This window comes from Diabrotica virgifera, chromosome 1 (genome assembly GCF_917563875.1).
Source record: "Diabrotica virgifera virgifera chromosome 1, PGI_DIABVI_V3a".
Taxonomy (NCBI): Eukaryota; Metazoa; Arthropoda; class Insecta; order Coleoptera; family Chrysomelidae; genus Diabrotica; species Diabrotica virgifera.
In genome coordinates this window covers 35,632,280-35,651,536 of record NC_065443.1, presented here as the reverse complement: position 1 = coordinate 35,651,536, position 19,257 = coordinate 35,632,280, and the positions used below count along the sequence as shown (strand labels likewise).

The window sequence follows — 19,257 nt, the reverse complement described above, 5'->3', positions numbered from 1 at the left end:
AAAATTTCATGGTAATATTTTTTCCAACGAACCCGCCGTTTTCGCGTTGTCTATTTACTGTTATACCAAAATAATTAAGTATTTCGTAATTTATTGTTTTCCGTAAAATCTTTCGAGTGAAATATTTAAATTTTCAGATGAAACTAAGAGCACGATGGGTCTATTGAATAAAAAGAAGTCTTTGCTTTTACTTCCTCGTATTTAAGTATTTATTAAAAGTAATTGAATAAAGTATTAAAGAAATGATTTCACACAATTAGTATTAAGTAAATACTTAAATAGTTGTAAGTAAAAGCAAATACTTGTTCTTATTCAATAGACCCAATGTAATATGATTCATAAAATTAAACATAAAATTATTATTGATGTTGTGAAATACTTACATATTAGTAACAACCAATTATTCTACGAGGAATATAAATACCTGAACTATTGTACCCATGTTCATATATCCTACCATTCAAATATATTACCTATTTATATACAGAGTCAATAAGAACATACAAATATACATTTTGTACAAAATATAATTAAAGTCCATTTTCTAAGCGTCATCTTTTACAATTGAGTGTGCTGTAGCCTCTTACAGGACAGTTTCGTTGGTGCATGTCCTGGGTCCATTGACTATGGAATACTTCGAAGAACCATTACGAGCATTAGCTGCATTTTTGATAAATAGTTCTTTAAAAGTCTCCCTGAACTGCCTGGACATGCCGCAGTAAATAGCGAAATTAATAGGGTAACTCAGGATTATAAAGAAGTTTGTAAACAATATCAAGGTGTTTGCCACTTCGTAGTCAAGAAACTCGCAAAGAGTACTTGAAATAATATGCAGGATGGTAACTACCACCAAAGGTATTTCTACTACCAGAAAGACAGTGACTACTACTATTAGCATTAGAGTTGTACAGTTAGAGTCTCTCAGCTTTTTGCATTCATTTTTCTGACCCTTTTTCGATGACAACAAGATGTCTCTACGTTTTTGTGCTTCTCTTAAAGCTCTAAATAGCAGCAGATTGAGAATGACCAGGGAAATACATGGAAGGAGATGGACAAATAGTATTCGAAACATAAAATACGTAACGAAATAAACATCTTCATTAATATATTCGTTAACCCACTCGGCTCGTCTTCTTATGCAGATTGGAGTTGTCGTATTTTCCCATGGGATATCGATCTACAACAAAAAAGTATATTACCTATAAAATTAGTGCATTTTCAAAGTAAACAACATAAGATTTTAGAAAAATGTAACGAGACTATTAAATGGCGTAAGGAAATTTTCTTATGGTAGGGGAACCTGAGATGCTAAAGTTGCAGTTACTAAAGCGCCATGGGGACCTATTGGGTTGTGAAGATTAGGTCCTAAAACAGAAAACAGTTAAGTTTTCCATTTTAGTGGGGGAGGGGGGTTTGAGCGGGTACACAAATTTTTAAAAATCGTTTTTTCCTAATATAGCGCCATCTATCCACAATTCGAGAAAATGTCTCGAATAAAAGTCACTTATTTTTTCGTAAGGAATCCAAGTCTGCAATAAAAAATGGGGATCATATTGAATATTTTAAAGTTATCCCCCACCCCATCTACAGAGAGTAGATTGGGGGGGGGTTATGTTTGGTGTCATTCGATAGATTTTTGAAAAATATTGAACACGTGTTTTTCAGTTTTTCGATCTAATGTTCGAAATATAGACTATGCTATTCCGGAGTACTGCAGGGACAAAGAGCAAAAGAAGGAGTCGGTATAATAGTGAATAAAAAATAGAATCAAGGATAACAAACTACGAAGCAGTATCATCTAGAATTATTACAGCCCAAATAGAACTAAAAGACAAGATAGGGATAATACTATATTGGACCAACAGAAGGTAGTGAAGAGGAGGCAATGATAGAATTCTAAAACGAACTCCAATATACATTAGATAAGTTAAGTGAGGCAAGATAAAAAAAAGAATGTGCGTGTACTTTGTACGCACGTAAGAAGTTATATTTCTATTATAATATAATCTAACTTCATATTATGATTTCAACGAAATCAATATACCTATCTACTTTAAACAGTTTTTTTGTATTGTATTTAAATATTAAACTAATTTTAGAAAGAACAAAAAGAATACCAAAATTAAAAAAAAAAGGATATGACTTTGTCATAATTCGAACAGGGGACCTCTCGATCTCTAGGCGAATGCCCTACCGATCAGCTACCAACGTTTTTGTATAGGGCTTTTCATTCATAGCCATTTGTTTCGAGCTTCTGTCATGTGTCACATAATATTAATATATATACGTCATACGTTATTGGTATATACCATGATACAAACCAAAGACGTATGACGTAGATATATTAATATTATATGACAGAAGCTTGAAACAAACGACAATCGATGAAAAGCCCTATTCAGTCGATCATTTCTCGGACATAATTACAATCACGGTGACAGATACATTAATTAAAAATAAACATTTTCAATAATACTTATTAGGAGGAAGACAAATCCATAGACATAAAAATTATAATAAATATATTTACTAAAAACACTAATATGGTGTATTCCACGAATATACGACTGTTTTGGATTATCGCGACAACGAATATTTTAGTGTGCAACATAAGAAATTCGAAATTATTTTGCTCTAATAACTACTCCAATAAACAATATAATTTGCAATTTACTTTCGTTCTTCATATTTTGCACAGTAAAATATTCGTTGTCGCGATAATCCAAGAGAGTCGTATATTCGTGGAATGGGTATATATTCTTTTCACGCACACTATATTTGCGCTACATAACTTAAAAAAGATGTAGCGACTACTACCATACTGTCGGTGTTCGCATGCGCGTAGGAATGTAAAAATTCACTCTCGTGCCTAAAGGAGTATAACTTCAATAATAATTTTAGGAGATTGGAACTCTAGAGTTAGGTAAGGACGTTAATAGGGGATTAGGATGTATTGGACAGTATGGGGAAGAAACATTAAATAGAAACGGAATTAAAATGCTAGAATTCTGCCAAACGAACGACCTAATAATAGGAAACACATTCAGTGAACAAACCATTGAAGACAAAAGTATACATTTGTGGCTGAAGAGAGAAATGCAAAGAGCTTAATCGACTATATAGTACATACGAGAAATTTAGAAAAAAACATACAAAATATCTTAACGGAACAAGAACCGGAGCTGTTCACACAACACAGGCATGTCACTGCAAAACCGAAAGATGAAAAAATAGAGGAGTTGGAAAGAAAAGAGTACAAGAAAGTAAAAGTAATCAAACTAAAGATAGAACTTGTGCAAGAACTTTACAAGAAGGAAACCAATAAAAGATTGAGGCAGATAGAGTGACAAAAAGGAACATGGACAATGGAAGAAAGATGGAATACTTACAGGGAAGTATTAAAGAAAACAGCAGCTGAAGTTGGTATGTGAAATCAAAAAATGTAATAATCAAATAAAAAGGAAAAGGTGGTGGAATAAAGAAGTGAAAACAAAAAAAAAGAAGAAAATGGCATGGAAAAAATACATCGAAACGGGATTAGAAGAAAATAAAGAAGAATATTACTGGCAGAGACGATTGGTAAGAAAGACCAAATAGCTAGGGTATGGAAAGAATATTATGAGAAAAAATTTGATACCGAAGTAATAAAGGAAGATAATGTAATAAATGAAGACGAAGAAAACACAGAGATAGAGCAAATAAGTAGAGAAGAAGGAGAGGAGATTCAGGAGGAGATTATGAAATTGAACCGGAAATGGTAAAATACATGGGAGAAGAGGGGATATACTGGGTATGGACAATATATAAAGAGGCGTGGGAAAAACAAGGAATCCCTAGAGACTGGCAGAAAAATATCATCGAACCAATATACAAAAAAGGAGAACATATAAACTGCTATAACTATAGAGCTATATGTCTGTCATCGGTATTCTTTAAAATGTATACGAAAACAATAGAGAAGAGACTAAGGCAAGAAGTAGAAATAAAATTGGGAGAAGAACAAGCGGCCTTTAGACCAGGAAGACAAACAAATGACAACATTATATATCATTAGGTACCTAATCGAAAAAAGCATAGACATGAGGGGAAAACTGGTATTAGCGTTCATAGACCTAAGAGCAGCATTTGACACGATAGAAAGACAAATTATAGGGGAATGCTTGAGGAAAATAAGTGTAAAAAATAATTTGATAAAAGCTATAGAAAGTACTTACAAAGAGGTAAAAGGAAGGGTACAAATAACAGGGGAACGATCAGAAGAATTTAATTGGAAGAGAGGTATTAAACAAGCAGATAGTCTCAGCCCTTTGCTATTCATAATCATAATGAATGAGTTAATAAGAAAAACTGAAGTAAGAACCAACCAACTACAGACAATAATAGGATACCATAGATTACAACCGGTAACAATAGAGACCTTAATGTATGCGGACGACATAGTACTAATAGCAGATTCCGAGAACAAAATGCAGAAACTAATGGATATACATTTAAAACGGATAGTGGAAAGACAAAATGGGATAGATTAAGGAATGAGACTATTAGGAGAATGGCCAACCAAGAACCAATAATGAATAAACTGAAAAAGAGACAAATGAACTGGTATGGGCATTTGATGAGGATGCAACCCAACATAATTACAAGAAAAGTCCACGAAGCAAAGAACATCGTAAAAAGATAAAGAGGCATACCAAGAAAAAAAAATGGATACAGCAAGTAGTAGAGGCAGGAAAAGTTAAGGAAAAATCACTACAGGAACTGAAAATAATGGCAGAAAACAGAAAAGAATAGAAGAGATGGGTGAATGGAAATTAAAACAGCGATCTCAAATTCGACACCCTGATAGGGTAAAAGGAAGGAGAGAAAGAAAGAAGAAAGACGATCTGATGTTCATTTCGCGAAATATTTGGCCGTTCCGTTACTTTTGACACACCCAATAATATAGCTTTAGCTACATCGCCTCAAGAAAATCGTCAGATTATATTTTTTTCGTAATCCTTAAGGGACTTCGTTCAATATTAAAAAATTCAATCGCTCTTGAGTATTTCATGATGCCATTTTTTACAATTTTGTGACCCGCCCATTTACTGTTCTTCATGTATCTACTTAACTTAATTTGTCTTAATCTGACGCGCTCGAGTTTTTCTGAGGATAGTACGCTCCTATTTAAGAGCCCATATGGTAGCGGTACATAATAGGGTCCAAGATTTCTCCCCATGTGATTTTCTTAAGGCCGCGTCCCACCATCAAATAATTTGATCAAACTGGTTTCAGCAAACTGAAAGTGACAGTTAGTGACGTCACATCCTGAGTTTTCATTGTGGATAATAATGAAAAATTTTAATTTTAAATAAAGTACAAACGAGTTCTTCTTCTTTGAGTGCCTCTCCTATCGGAGATTGGATATCATTAGGGCGATTCTAATTTTATTTACTGCTGTTTTGAACAATTCGTTAGTGGTACAGCCAAACCACTCTCTCAAATTTCTCATCCAGGACATTCTTCTACGGCCTGGATTTCTTCGTCCTTGGATTTTTCCTTGCATTATGTTTTGTAGGAATGTGTACTTTTGTCCCCTCATCAGGTGGCCTAAGTATTCAAGTTTTCTCTTTTTTATATTCAGTAGAACTTCTGGCTTGTTATTTATTCTGCGTATTACTTCTTCATTTGTAATTTTATCCACCCAACTTATTCTTAGTATACGGCGGTAGCACCACATCTCAAAGCTTTCAAGATTTTTAATATTCCTCTGTTTAAGAGTCCATGACTCAACACCGTAGAGCAAAGTACTGAATACATAGCATTTTAACATTCTAGTTCGTAGATGAATACTAATATCACGATTACAAAATAATTTTTTCATTTTTATAAAAGTAGACCTGGCAATTTCAATACGTCTTTTTATCTCGTGATTTTGGTCACCTGTTTCATTGATAGGGGTTCCCAAGTATTTGTATTCGTTTACTTTTTCAAGTTGGGTACCGTTTATTGTGATACTAGTGTCATTTATTGGATTCTTACTGAAGGTCATATATTTGGTTTTTTTGACGTTCATCCTTATGCCGTAGTTATTACATATCTCATTCATACTTTCAACTAGATGTTGTAGATCTTCCGCTGTTCTTGCCATTATCACAGTATCGTCAGCATATCGAATGTTATTGATAACTTCTCCATTGACTATTATCCCTTCGTTTGCATATGAGAGAGCTTCTTGGCATATTTGTTCGCTGTATATATTAAACAAGAGCGGTGACAATATACAACCCTGTCGTACCCCTCTACGTATTTCTATTTCGTCTGATGTTTGGTCTTCTATTTTTATATTAGCTCGCTGATTCCAGTACAGATTTAATATTATTTGTATGTCTCTGGTGTCAATGTTCTTACTCTCCAGGATTTCTTTGAGTTTACTGTGGCGTACTTTGTCAAAGGCCTTTTCAAAGTCTATAAAGCAGGCATGTTCCTCTTGGTTAACATCTAGGCATCTCTGTGTTAGAACGTTCAGGGCAAAGAGAGCATCCCTTGTACCTAATCCTTTTCTGAATCCCATCTGTGTATCGTTAATATCGATGTCTAGTTTTTGATAGATTCGGTTGTGGATGACTCTAAGAAATATTTTAAGCAGGTGACTCATCAAGGAGATTGTTCGATGATCTGAACATTGCACTGCCTTAGTTTTCTTCGGTATGGTGACAAACGTAGACAGCAATCATTCTTGTGGTATTATACCAGTACTGTATATTGTATTGAATATATGCAATATTATGGTTACGGATTGAACATTCAAAAGCTTCAGCAGTTCTGTAGGGATTTTATCAGGTCCGTTTGCTTTTCCATTTTTAGCGTTTCTTATTGCGTATTCTACTTCTTCTTTCAATATGTCTGGCCCAGTTGCATTGATTATCTGAGTTAAGTTGTTTCTATCGTCTTCAAATAATTCATTCAGGTATTCTGTCCATCTTTTTATTTTATTCTCTAGATCTACAATAAGATTTCCATCTTTGTCTTTAAGTTTACCTATTTGGCATTTCTTTATGCTTCCTGTTATCTCTTTTACTTTTTTGTGCATATTGAACGCATCGTACTTTTTCTCGTAGGTTTCCATTTCTTCACACTGTTCTTTAATCCACGCCCCTTTGGCTTTTTTATTCTCTTTTTTATGTGTTTGTTTATTTCTTTGTATTTTTCTAGGTAATTCTTCATCTTTCTTCTTTGTTCCATCAAGTCTAGTATGTCCTATGTCATCCACCCCTTGTTCTTTGTTGTCTTTTTGTCAGATGTTTCTTTCCTGCTGTTTGTATAGCTGTATTTATGTACTTTAATTTTTGGTTAACGTTATCTGTATCGTTTTTGTTGTTGCACTGAACTGAGGTTTTCATTTATTTCTTCTCCTGTTTCTTGTTGTATATTTTTGTTTCTAAGCTTAACTAAATCTAGTGTCTTTCTTTGTGGTCTCCTTATCTTTTTTGGTCTCGCCGCTATCACAGTAACTACCGGGTTATGATCTGAGCCTATATCAGCTCCTGGGTACGTCTTAGTACATTTAACAGCATTACGATACCTCCTTGCTATCAGAATGTAGTCTATTTGATTTCTCACTATTTTTTCTTTGGTATGTTGTGGAGATGTCCATGTATATAATCGCCGAGGAGGTAATTTAAAAAGGGTGTTTGTTATTACGAAGTCTTCGCTCTGGCAAAATTGAATCAATCGATCTCCTCTGTCGTTTCTGTTTCCAAGTCCATAGTTTCCTACATGTTCTCCTACCTCACCTTGACCGACCTTGGCATTAAGATCGCCCATTATTATGTTAATGTGTTGCTTTTTTATTGCTTTCAGCATTTCTTCTAAGTCGTTGTAGAATTGTTCTATTTGATCGTCACCTTTATCTGCTGTTGGTGCATAGGCTTGAATAAGATTTATTAAGTTATGTCTTTCTTTAATTTGTATTAATATTAAGCGTTCTGAGTAAGGAGTACAGGTAATCAGAGAATTTTTCCATTTCTTTGAAATGATGATTCCAACTCCGTACCGATGGGTGTTGTTGTCGATTCCGGAGTAATAAAATACGCCATCATTTCGTGTTGAACATTTCCCGGATCCTGGCCATTGTGTATCGCTGATTCCTAAAACATCGATGTTAAGTCTATTCATTTCTTGTTCAACATTATCCAGTTTTCCTGCAGAGAACAAACTTCTCACATTCCACGTTGCAACTCTTAAAGTTGTTGGTTTCTGCATTTTTGTACAAGGATTTTGCAGGTTTACGACCGAGTGAGCCTTGTAGTCTTGTGCTTTTCTCTCTCTGCCGGATCTTGGTATCCGATTCCCATGATCAGTAGAGTTTCCACTATTTTTGGTGTACACCGTAATGACTTAACTAGGGGTACTCTATGAGTCTTTAATGCAGTGGTTCCCCGTTGCCTTCTGCATCCTTCCACCGTTGACCATCCTTGGTTCATCCGCCTTCGAGACCGATTTCTCGATCTCAGGACAAAAGAGTGCCCCTCCACATACTAGCTCATCCGCTCGAAGCCGTTGGCCAGTAAGTGGTGGGATTGCATATACCGGCAATCATTCGGTAGATTTCACCATATCTGGTTACCCTCACTTAGGCTACGGCTCCACGGGCTGGAAATTGACGCTAGCAGTAGCCGCAAAACGAACTTAAGGTTCCGCAGAACGGAATAGGAATAGCCGAACTGTACCGACTACAGGACTTGTGCGTAGTCGGTTCAGTTCGGCTATTCCCATTCCGTTCCGCGGAACCTTAAGTTCATTTTGCGGCTACTGCTAGCGTCAATTCCCAGCCCGTGGAGCCGTAGCCTTAGTTTAGCCTGCAGGCCAATGCAGTTGCCCGGAATGTGGCACGAGGAGCCATAAATGAGAGTTGGATGTCTTATGGGGACCAGTTATCAAGAACCATCTCCCGTCCATGACGCTCGATGTGGCCGTTCCGATAGAAAGGTACTACCCCTATAATACATCCCATACATCCCACAAACAAGTTAGATAACTCAATACAAAAAATTTGATCAAACTAGACTGATAGTGAGAGCACAGATTTTTAGAATTTCAAAAAAACTGCAATTGTGACATCACTTTGACGTACTTCCGTAGTTTGCTCAAACTGTTTGATCAAATTATTTGATGGTGAGACGCGGCCTTTATGCGCTCAAGTAACGCGCAAAATCCCCGCTTGTGCTTCCCTACCATTACAATGCTCATGTTTATTGTAAAATTTCGGTCTTGGTAAAAGTACATATTTTTCATATTTTAGTAACACATTTCAATATTCTAAACTGTTAATAATAAAACGTTCCATATAATATTATGAGTTATTTTTCAATACTATTTTTCTGCTTTAAAAACTCTAACTAAACCATACTTGTCTCTTATACACGTTGGCCGGACGAAAACTAAATAGAGGCATTATGCATCACGATGTCGTAACTACGTATCAAGATCCAAGCCATGGAAATGAAGTTCCTGAGAAGAATAAAAGGCGCCACAGAATTAGACCGACTGCGAAATGAAGACACAAGAAGTGAGTTGAAAATATTATCCATATTGGAGTATATAGAGCAAAGACAATTATATTGGTGGGGACATCTACAACGAATGAAAGAAACTAGACCATTTCGGAAAGTGTGGGAAGCAAAAATAATAAAGAACAGGAAGAGAGGAAGACCCAGACAAACATGGGATAAGACAATAGGAGCCATTCTGCAAAAGAAAAGATTAAACTGGATAGATGCCAAAGCAATAGCACAAGACAGAAAAGAGTGGAAAATTTTGTGTATACAGATAACTGATATTTTATTTATTTATAGAATTAATGAAATTAATTAGAAATGTAAAATTAGATGTAAAGGTGTAATCTGTATATTTGTAAGTATGTACAACTAGATATGTTAAGTTGGTAGATGGAAGTTGAAACCCTACACCATTGCACGGTAGAAGGGATATGATTATATATCGCACATCCCGAACAAAAGTGTCATAACTCAAAAAATTTTCAAACCGCACTTATTTACGGAAATATGATACATGATATCAAATCTACTAACCAACAAAACCGTAACAAAGTTACTTTAAAAATTACCTCACAGATGGAGCTAAAAGCTATTTTACTCGGAAGATGTTTCAGGAAATTTTCCGTTAAAAACAGTATCAATTCGTGATGCGTAGGTGAAACACCACTCGTTCCGAGTAAAAGCGTATTATTTTCGATTAAAGTTCAGTAATCGTTGCGTAAATTCGAACAAAAGTGCAGTATTTCGTGATACTCTTATTTTGCATGGACGACTATGATATTCATTGATCTATTTTCCCGACAAAAGTAAATCATCTGGAATTTATTGGAATTAAGTGTTGTTTAATAGTGGTATGGTTCCGGTCAATAAAGTAATATTTCGAGTTGCTACACTTTTGCACGGAAATTTGTAAACAAAAGTGTTTAGTATATCTGTCCAATAGAGAAATTTTTCGAGTTATTACCGTTTTGCGTTTTAATTAAAAATTTTCCGAGCAAAAACGTATCATCTCAAAAAAATAATCAATGATTTAATTAAAATTTGCACAAAATTCATTATTTTCACCATTGACGTTAATGGGGCTTATATATAATTAATATTGACTTCAATTTGCAAAGAAATAAATTTTAAATTTTCTATTAGGTGTTAACTTAACTCCAAATAAAGTACGGGTAAAATTTTCTTTTGCTGCTCCTGTAAAATTAAGTATTTTTGAGTTACAACAGTTTTGTTCGGGATGTGCGATATATGTATCACGATGTCGTAACTACGACAATATTTTTGAAAAAGCCAGTGACAGGTCAATTTTTGATTCAAGGGTGATACATTTTTCAGATATTTTCGATTATCTTACTTCCACCCCTAAACCAGGATAAGAATCACCTCAACAGTCTTATAGTACAGTCAGTGAGGGTATTTGGCTCCGAATTCCATCCTACTGCATCAATTTACCTGATATTTTCACTGTAAGTAGGAAATAGCTCAACAAAGAAAGTCTACCCTATATCTTATACCGCTTTTATCTTGAGGGTAGTTCCCACCCCTTCTCGGAGGTGGAAATTGGAAGGTTGGTTAAGACTCTTAATTTTCAATTGAACGTACTTTTTCCGAAAATTGGTCAGGAATATAGACATTTTTGACAACATTTTTGAAAGAAACGTTCGATATTTACTTACACTTAGCCGATGCCTGGAAACGAAAAATAACTGTACGGAAATGTTACGTCCTTACTGTAAGAAAATATTTTTTTCTACGGCCGTGCTAAAAGAGCCACTTTCCCGCACTCATTTCGTTTCCGAAAGTTGTTTCCCGCACGCCGTGCGGGAAAGTAAAATACCTTGTAATATGTCAATAATATATTATAATACATGGAATAAACTAATATTTAGATATTATTTACTAATTTATTTCAAATTTATCTTATTGTGTTCATTTTTAATAAAATTAGCGCGATTATTTCATTCATAGGAAATTCTGACCAATAGAAAGCTACATAAATCTAAATTAAATCGATAATTTTTGATAATTTCCCGTCAAGTATATTAAGCAAGATGCCCTTCGTTGCTACGAAAAAAATACATTCAGTGACATTAATGACAATTAATGTTTTAAAAATTATAAAAGTGATGACTTTCAACCGTAAAATATTTATAACAACTGGGTGTTTAATTGTACTAATTTGTACTTACATAAATGAATTAAAATAAAATTTTGGTTTTGAACAGTTTTATTCATGAAATAATCGCAACAAATTGCACTCGATCTCTAAAATTAATATAGAACTTTTGCACTCGTGACACTTTTGACATAATTTCACTCGCCTTCGGCTCGTGAAATTAAAACTGTCACAGTGTCACTCGGGAAAAATTCAATAATTTTAGAGCTCTTGTGCAATTACTACTGATCATTCGATGAAATAAAATTATTTTGACAGAATATTTAAAAGTCAGATTAGTAGGCAATAGGTTTGTTCTAGCATCCGTCTAAAACGGTTTGAAACCATCAGCGAATAGCGGACCAGCGCGAGTAGAGGGGATAGCACTCGTGACTGTATTAACTGTTCTCTCACTGACCAACTGTTTGTTGACGGTTTCTGACTAGTTTGAGGGCCGGTTGTTTGAACGCTAATCAACAATGATCACTATCAAATATTTAATTACTGTCACAACTGTCAATGTCAACTTTGGTTGAGTTGCTGAAAACATAATTGATTATAATTATGAGATTAGTTAATTAATTGACATAACAATTATTAACATAATTGATTAACTAATTTCATAATTGTAATCCACAATTATGTTTTCAGCAACCCAAACGAAGTTGACATTGACAATTGGTGACAGTAATTAAATATTTGATAATGATCATTTTTGATTAGCGTTCGAACAACCGACCCTGACTGTTTGCTAGAACAAACCTAATTATAATGGTTTTGAATTATCGTCCATGGAAACCAATATCGTCGACGTGGTAACCCATTATATTGAAAGTTTGGTTTTGACAACCTTGTCAAAGAATTAATTTGTGTATTTTCACTTCTAAATAAAAATTGATGTAACTCTATTTTTTGTGGCTTTTTTCAAACGTACGGCCCTAGAAAAAATATTGTTCCTAACTCATGCGGAAAGTGTCTTCCCCGCACTCGACTGCTTGCCCGAACTCCACTATCGCGTCGTTCGGGTCAACGGCAGTCTCGTGCGTGAAAGTATAACTTTCCGCACTAGTTAGGAAAATATATATTTCGAAGATTCAGCAAAAATTGATTAAACTGCCTAAAATAAGCAAATGCGTCAAATTTGATAATTCAATATTTTTGTTTCTATAGTTACAACACCTGTATTTGGTGGCATCACGAATATTTGAGTCAAAATAATAATATGTCTATTTGAAAATGTTAACATGTTTCTTTTAATATAATTTAAATGTTCGATTTTCGGAAAAATAGTATCTATGCCTTGTAGGAAAAGCCACATTCCCGGACTCTCTATTGTCTTGTCTCGGCTTGCGCCGCGACGGCAATCTTTACATCGTCCGGGAATGTTAAGCTTTTCCTACTAGGTACACAATGCACTAATATTTAATTAATAAAGATTGTCGATCCCTTGTCCCACAAATCTACAGCCTCGTTTCGTTAGTCCGACAACGTAAATATGTTAATGACGCGGGACGCGGAAACGCGTCCAACGTGCACTCTGAAATTTTTCAGAAAGTGGTAGACTCACTGAAACGAAGCAGTTAAAACCATTTTTAAGACTTTCGTAATCATCGTCCAAAAAGGTCGATGTACTGTGGACTATATAGTATTACTTCTATGTTCAAAAACTTGGACGGGTTTAAAATGAATGGTTTTTGAAAAAGCTAAGATCAAATTATAGAGCGCATTTTTAATTTTTTTTTAAAATCTTCCTTATTCTCCATGTAACTAGAAAATGATAAGAGATACGAAAAAAGGATACAGTACAAAAAGTAGGGTTTTTTCGGATACCAATTTTGTTTTATCTTTCATTTCTATATCTCTAGATTGTTTTGGAGTTATATGAAAAGAAAGGAAGATTTTTAAGAAAATTTAAAATGCGCTCTATAGTTTGATCTTATATTTTTCAAAAACCGTGCATTTTAAACATATACAGAGTGAGTTTTTCATGGATTTTGGTTGCTAAGGGTCTTCTAATGCGGCCGATATTATAGTCGTAATTACATTGTTGTCAGATCTTCCGTTTTTCTGGAATTCTAATGAAATTTCTTATTTAAAATAGAACACCATGTATATTTTTTGCGTTTTGAAGTCCTTAAGAAATACTGATTATTTCTCATATAATACTCCCTATACCTAAATGCCGTAACACCCTGTATATTTTTTGTGTTTTGAAGTCCTTAAGAAATACTGATTATTTTTCATATAATACTCCCTATACCTAAATGGCGTAATTAACCTCGGAGTCATTGCTACATTTATTTAAAAACCATTAATTTTTAAACAAATTATAAAAGGCATTTATTTCGACCCAGGTAGACATTTTAGATTCTTTAGATCATTGGGAACAAAAAAAGTTTTTTGTAATTTTTCTTTTTGCTAAAGTTAATCGTTTTCGAGTTATAAACAATTTGAAACTGAAAATAAAAACGAAAAAATAAGGACATTCAAGATTTAAAAATACAAGTAAAAAATATAACTTTTGAAATTACGAAGGGTCTATATTCAAGCTCAATCAAGCTTCTTCTATCAGTTCCCTGTAAGAATTTTTGGCATGTTTTATCCTAAAACACTGTTTTTAACTGTTAATGAAGCGCTTATGAGAGGACGGGCGATCGAGCAGCATTAACAACTAAAAAACAATTTTTTAAAATGAAATAAGCCCACACTACTTTTGGAAACTGATAAAATAAGGTTTGAAATTCAATTTAAATCCATCATCATTTCAAAAATAATATTTTTTAATTGTGTTTTGAGCCTTAAACATCGAGATTTTTCGATTTTTCTCCAGTTTTGTAGGTAGTTTTAAATTGTTTATAACTACTGGTAAACGATAACCTTTATAGTCTGGGCTGATTATCGGAGAATAGGCCATTTTTGGGAAAAGTTATTTACCAGCAATTTTATTGCTGGAATCGAAGCTTATGATTATATATATTAATAATATAGGTATGCAAAGTCCGCAGATAGTGTGCTACTTTTTTTATTAACAAAATGGCGCCCCCAAATCGTGTTTTTTTCAATTTTTGCTCCATAACTCCGAACATTTTAACTCTACACCAAAAACATCCTAATAAAAATTCACCGAAATTAAATTCTGCATATAGACGTGCTTTTCCCGATCTGCTACGACGAAAATTTTCCTCGGAAAATGCGGGTTTTCCCAACAAAATCTTTAAATTTCAAATAAAGTTTTAGATAAGAAATTATGTACCAATAGTTAAATAACTCGGTGACATAAAAGTTTTCTTGGTTTAAATTATAGATTCAGAAGCCGGTGAAAATTAAACGAATATTTTAGCAACAATTCAATTGTTAATTAATAATTTACGGTCGCAATAATAACCAAAATAATTATGATACACTGATCAAACTTTGAAATCTTATAAATATAAGATGCCTATTTAATATTTTGTCAACAAAATATAAATTTTTAATTTTTTTGAATAATTTTTGAACGTTTAAAAAAATAGTTATAAACAAATTAACGTTTCTCAGAAAGTTTTTATTATATTCTAATTTAAAAAAATAGGTAAAACGCGTATTTTAAGGATCTTGAAAATGAATGCTTTAAAACTTTTTTGCAACCATTTTCAAATAAGTTATGAAATAGCAAAGTAAACATAAGATTACTATGTTGTTTATAATTTTTTTTTAATTCTTTCAAAGCGTAAAAGTTAGTTTAAAATACAAGCTAATTACTTACAAAAAATATCGATTATTAGTTTAATGGTTACATTTTAATTAAAGATTATAAATATTTTTTTTTGTAATTTACACGCGCGAAAGCAGACTAATACAGTACCGCAGCTAATAACATTTTCACTCGAAGCGACAACCACCCGCGACGTACAGTAGTTAATAAATAAAATTAAGCTTCGGCTCTGTATCAAGCCTATTTTCGCGTTAAAAATTACAAAAAAACATTTTTAATCTTTGATTAATATATAACCATTGAACTAATGTTTGATATTTTTTGAGAGTAATTAGTTTGTACCATAAACTCATTTTTAACCTTTGAAACAATTAAAACAAATTATAAAAAACGGAGTAATCGTATGTTTACTTTGCTGTTTCATAACTTTATTGCAACTGGTTGGAAAAAAATATTAAAGCATTCGTTTTCAAGACATTTGAAATACGCATTTTAAGCATTTTTTTTAATTATAATATAATAAACAATTTCTGAGAAATGTTAATTTGTTTATAACTATTTTTGTTAAACATTTAAAGATTATGCAAAAAAATGAAAAATTTATATTTTGTCGACAAAATATTATATAGGCATCACATATTTATAATCTTTCTAAGTTTAATCAATGTTTCATGATTATTTTAGTTGTTATTGCGACTGTAAATTGTTAATTAACAATTGAATTGTTGCTAACATATTTGTTTAATTTTCACCGGCTTTTGCAGTTATAATCTATACCAAGAAAGCTTTTATTTCACCAAGTTATCTAATTATTGATACATAATTACTTGCCCAAAAAATTTGTTTGAAAATTCGAGATTTTGTTGGGAAAACCCACATTTTCCGAGGAAAATTTTCGTCGGAGCAAATCGGGAAAAACATGCCTCTATGTAGAATTAAATTGGGGTGAATTTTTATTTTAGTGCTTTTGGTGTAAAGTTAAAATCTTCGGAGTTATAGACCAATAATTGAAAACAACACGATTTGGGGGCGCCATTTTGTTAATAAAAAAAGTAGCACACTATCTGCGGACTTTGCATAGCTATATTATTAATATATAGGATCATAATATTCGATTCCAGCAATAAAATTGCTGGTAAATAACCTTTCTTTGTACTTTACTAATTAGACCAGCGTATTATAACTATTTTTTTTTTCAAAATTTAAAGATTATGCAAAAAAACGAAAAATTTATATTTTGTCGATAAAATATTAAATAAGCATCTCATCTTTATAATCTTTATAAGTTTGATCAATGTATCATGATTATTTTGGTTATTATTGTGATCGTAAATTGTTAATTAACAATTGAATTGTTGCTAAAATATTCGTTTAATTTTCACCGGCTTCTGGAATTACAATCTATACCAAGAAAGCTTTGATCTCACTAAGTTATTTAATTATTAATTAATAATTACTTACCTAAAACTTTATTTGAAAATTAGAGATTTTGTTGGGAAAACCCGCATTTTCCGAGGAAAATTTTCTTCGGAGCAAATCGGGAAAAACATATCTCTATGCAGAATTTAATTGCGGTGAATTTTTATTCGAGTGTTTTTGGTGTAAAGTTAAAATCGTTGGAGTTATAGAGCAAAAATTGAAAAAAACACGATTTTTGGGCGCCATTTTGTTTATAAAAAAAGTAGCACGCTATCTGCGGACTTTGCATACCTATATTATTAATATATAGGATCTTATAATTCGATTCCAGCAATAAAATTGCTGGTAAATAACTTTTCCATGAATTTTGCTAATTAGCCCAGAGTATTAGAGAAAAATTATATAAACCTTTTTTATTTCCAATCATCCAAAGAACCTAAAATAATGTCTGTCCGGGCCGATAAAAATAATTTTTATAATTTGTTTATAAATTAAAAAGAAAAACAAATGTGGCTATAACTCCGAAATTACGGCATTCAGGTATAGGGAATATAACATGAAAAATAATCACATTTCTTAAGTATAACAACATGTATTATAGAAGTAAAATGATGCATTTAAATCTGGTGGATGAGGGGTTAAATGTACTTCGCATTTTATCCTAAAATAAATTAATCATCAATTTTTTTTGCACCATATCTCGCTTAGTTTGAATGTAATCGATATTTAACAGTGCTCGTTTAAAGGGTTTTTCAAGCACTACAAAAGATATTTGTAGCATTATACCCTAAAAATCGACCATTTCTCTGTTATTTTAAGTTGAACACACTGATCTCAGCATGCACAAAAAAAATCCCTTTTCACCTACCATATTCCTGTTTGTATTAAACCTAAAAAATTTATGAAGAGACGAATCTCTTTGATTTTTCACAAGCTACAAAAATGTTTTATATAGTTTTTTTCGTTAGATGCAAAATTTTTTAGGTATTCGCAAAAAACCGTCCGAAAAGGTGACATTATTCAATGAAAATGACAAGTTTTCATCTACGAATAACTAGAAAAGTATTAGGCCTTGGGCCCGCATATACAATAATTATTTATGACCACACCGTTGAAACTTTTTGTACTTGTTATTTGGGTGGAGTCGGACAAATTTTGAGCTTGGCGCATTATGGTAGTGGGGCGTTTGTCTGTCAAGCGGTGACGAAGTTGTCAATTTTATGCAAGAAAAAAATTTATTACCACATTGGTCATTCTATTTTAATCAATGGATTTTATCATATAAACAACGAAAACAATTTTGTCGGACAAAAATATTGGGGCATATGACGCGTCGGACACGCTAAATATGTCAAATTTATGAAAATAATAAATTTATTACCACATGGATAATTTTAACGGTATCTACCATAAAGCATTTTTACAATAATGTGGTAACCTTGTCGGACAATTTTCACGGGGCATATGCGCAGTCGGACGCGCCGAAGATGTCAATTTCCTGAAATTTTTTTATTTACAACCATTTTTCCGACAACATTAGTAGGTTATAAGTAATTATATTCTTAATCAAAAAATCAAAGTGTCGGACAAAAATATTGGGGCAACTCGACAGTCGGACAAAAAATTTAATTTTTATTAGTAAACTATACTTTCCAATTATGCTGGGTTCGTGCATCCCTTATTTTACAACCATTTTTCCGACAAAAGTAGTAGGTTACAAGTAATTATATTCTTAAACAAAAAATGTAATTGTCTGACAAAAATGTTGGGGCAAACGAACAGAAAACTTAATTCTTTTAGGCTATCGACGAGGAGGTATTATCAAAAAAAAATTTTAAAACAGAGTTTCTCGGTTACTTTTGAATCGATTTAGCTGAAAATTGGTACACACACTAATTAAAGCATTTAAAAGGGTATGACGTAGGTCGTAACCCAAAATTTTCTTAAAAAATTTTCCGACAAGAGGGAAAATTTTAGAAAAATTGTGATCTGATAATGTGTGTATATACTCCTTGAACAACGACAAACATCGTTCTGTATTTTTTTCTCGAATTAAAAAAAAAATTTTCAGCACATGTATCAGGTTATAAGTAGTTATATTCCAAATCAAAAAATCTAAGTGCCCGACATAAATAGTGGGGCACATCCAAAGTCGGACAAAAAATTTAATTGTTATTAATAAACTATACTTTTAAATTATTCTGGGTTCGTGCATCCCTTATCTTTACAACCATTTTTCCGACAAAAGTAGTAGGATACAAGTAATTATACTCTTAAACAAAAAATGTAATTGTCTGACAAAAATGTTGGGGCAAACGAACAGAAAACTTAATTCTTTTAGGCTATGGACGAGGTGGTGGTATTATCCAAAAATATTTTAAAACAGTTTTTCTCGGTTATTTTTGAATCGATTTAGCTGGAAATTGGTACACACACTAAGTAAAACATTT

At 32.8% G+C, this 19,257-nt stretch overlaps 1 protein-coding gene across 2 annotated transcripts in view; it reads right to left on the bottom strand.

Moving 5' to 3' along the window:
- Nucleotides 1-447: 447 nt before the first annotated feature.
- The window catches only part of LOC126882878 (sex peptide receptor), a 1,311,932-nt gene continuing 1,293,122 nt past the window's right edge, over nucleotides 448-19,257 (bottom strand). For both annotated transcript variants that reach the window (XM_050648043.1, XM_050647973.1), the window contains one exon: nucleotides 448-1,177. In XM_050648043.1, coding sequence (XP_050504000.1) covers nucleotides 584-1,177 — 594 coding nt within the window. In that variant the 3' untranslated portion in view covers nucleotides 448-583. The remainder of the gene's footprint in view (nucleotides 1,178-19,257) is intronic.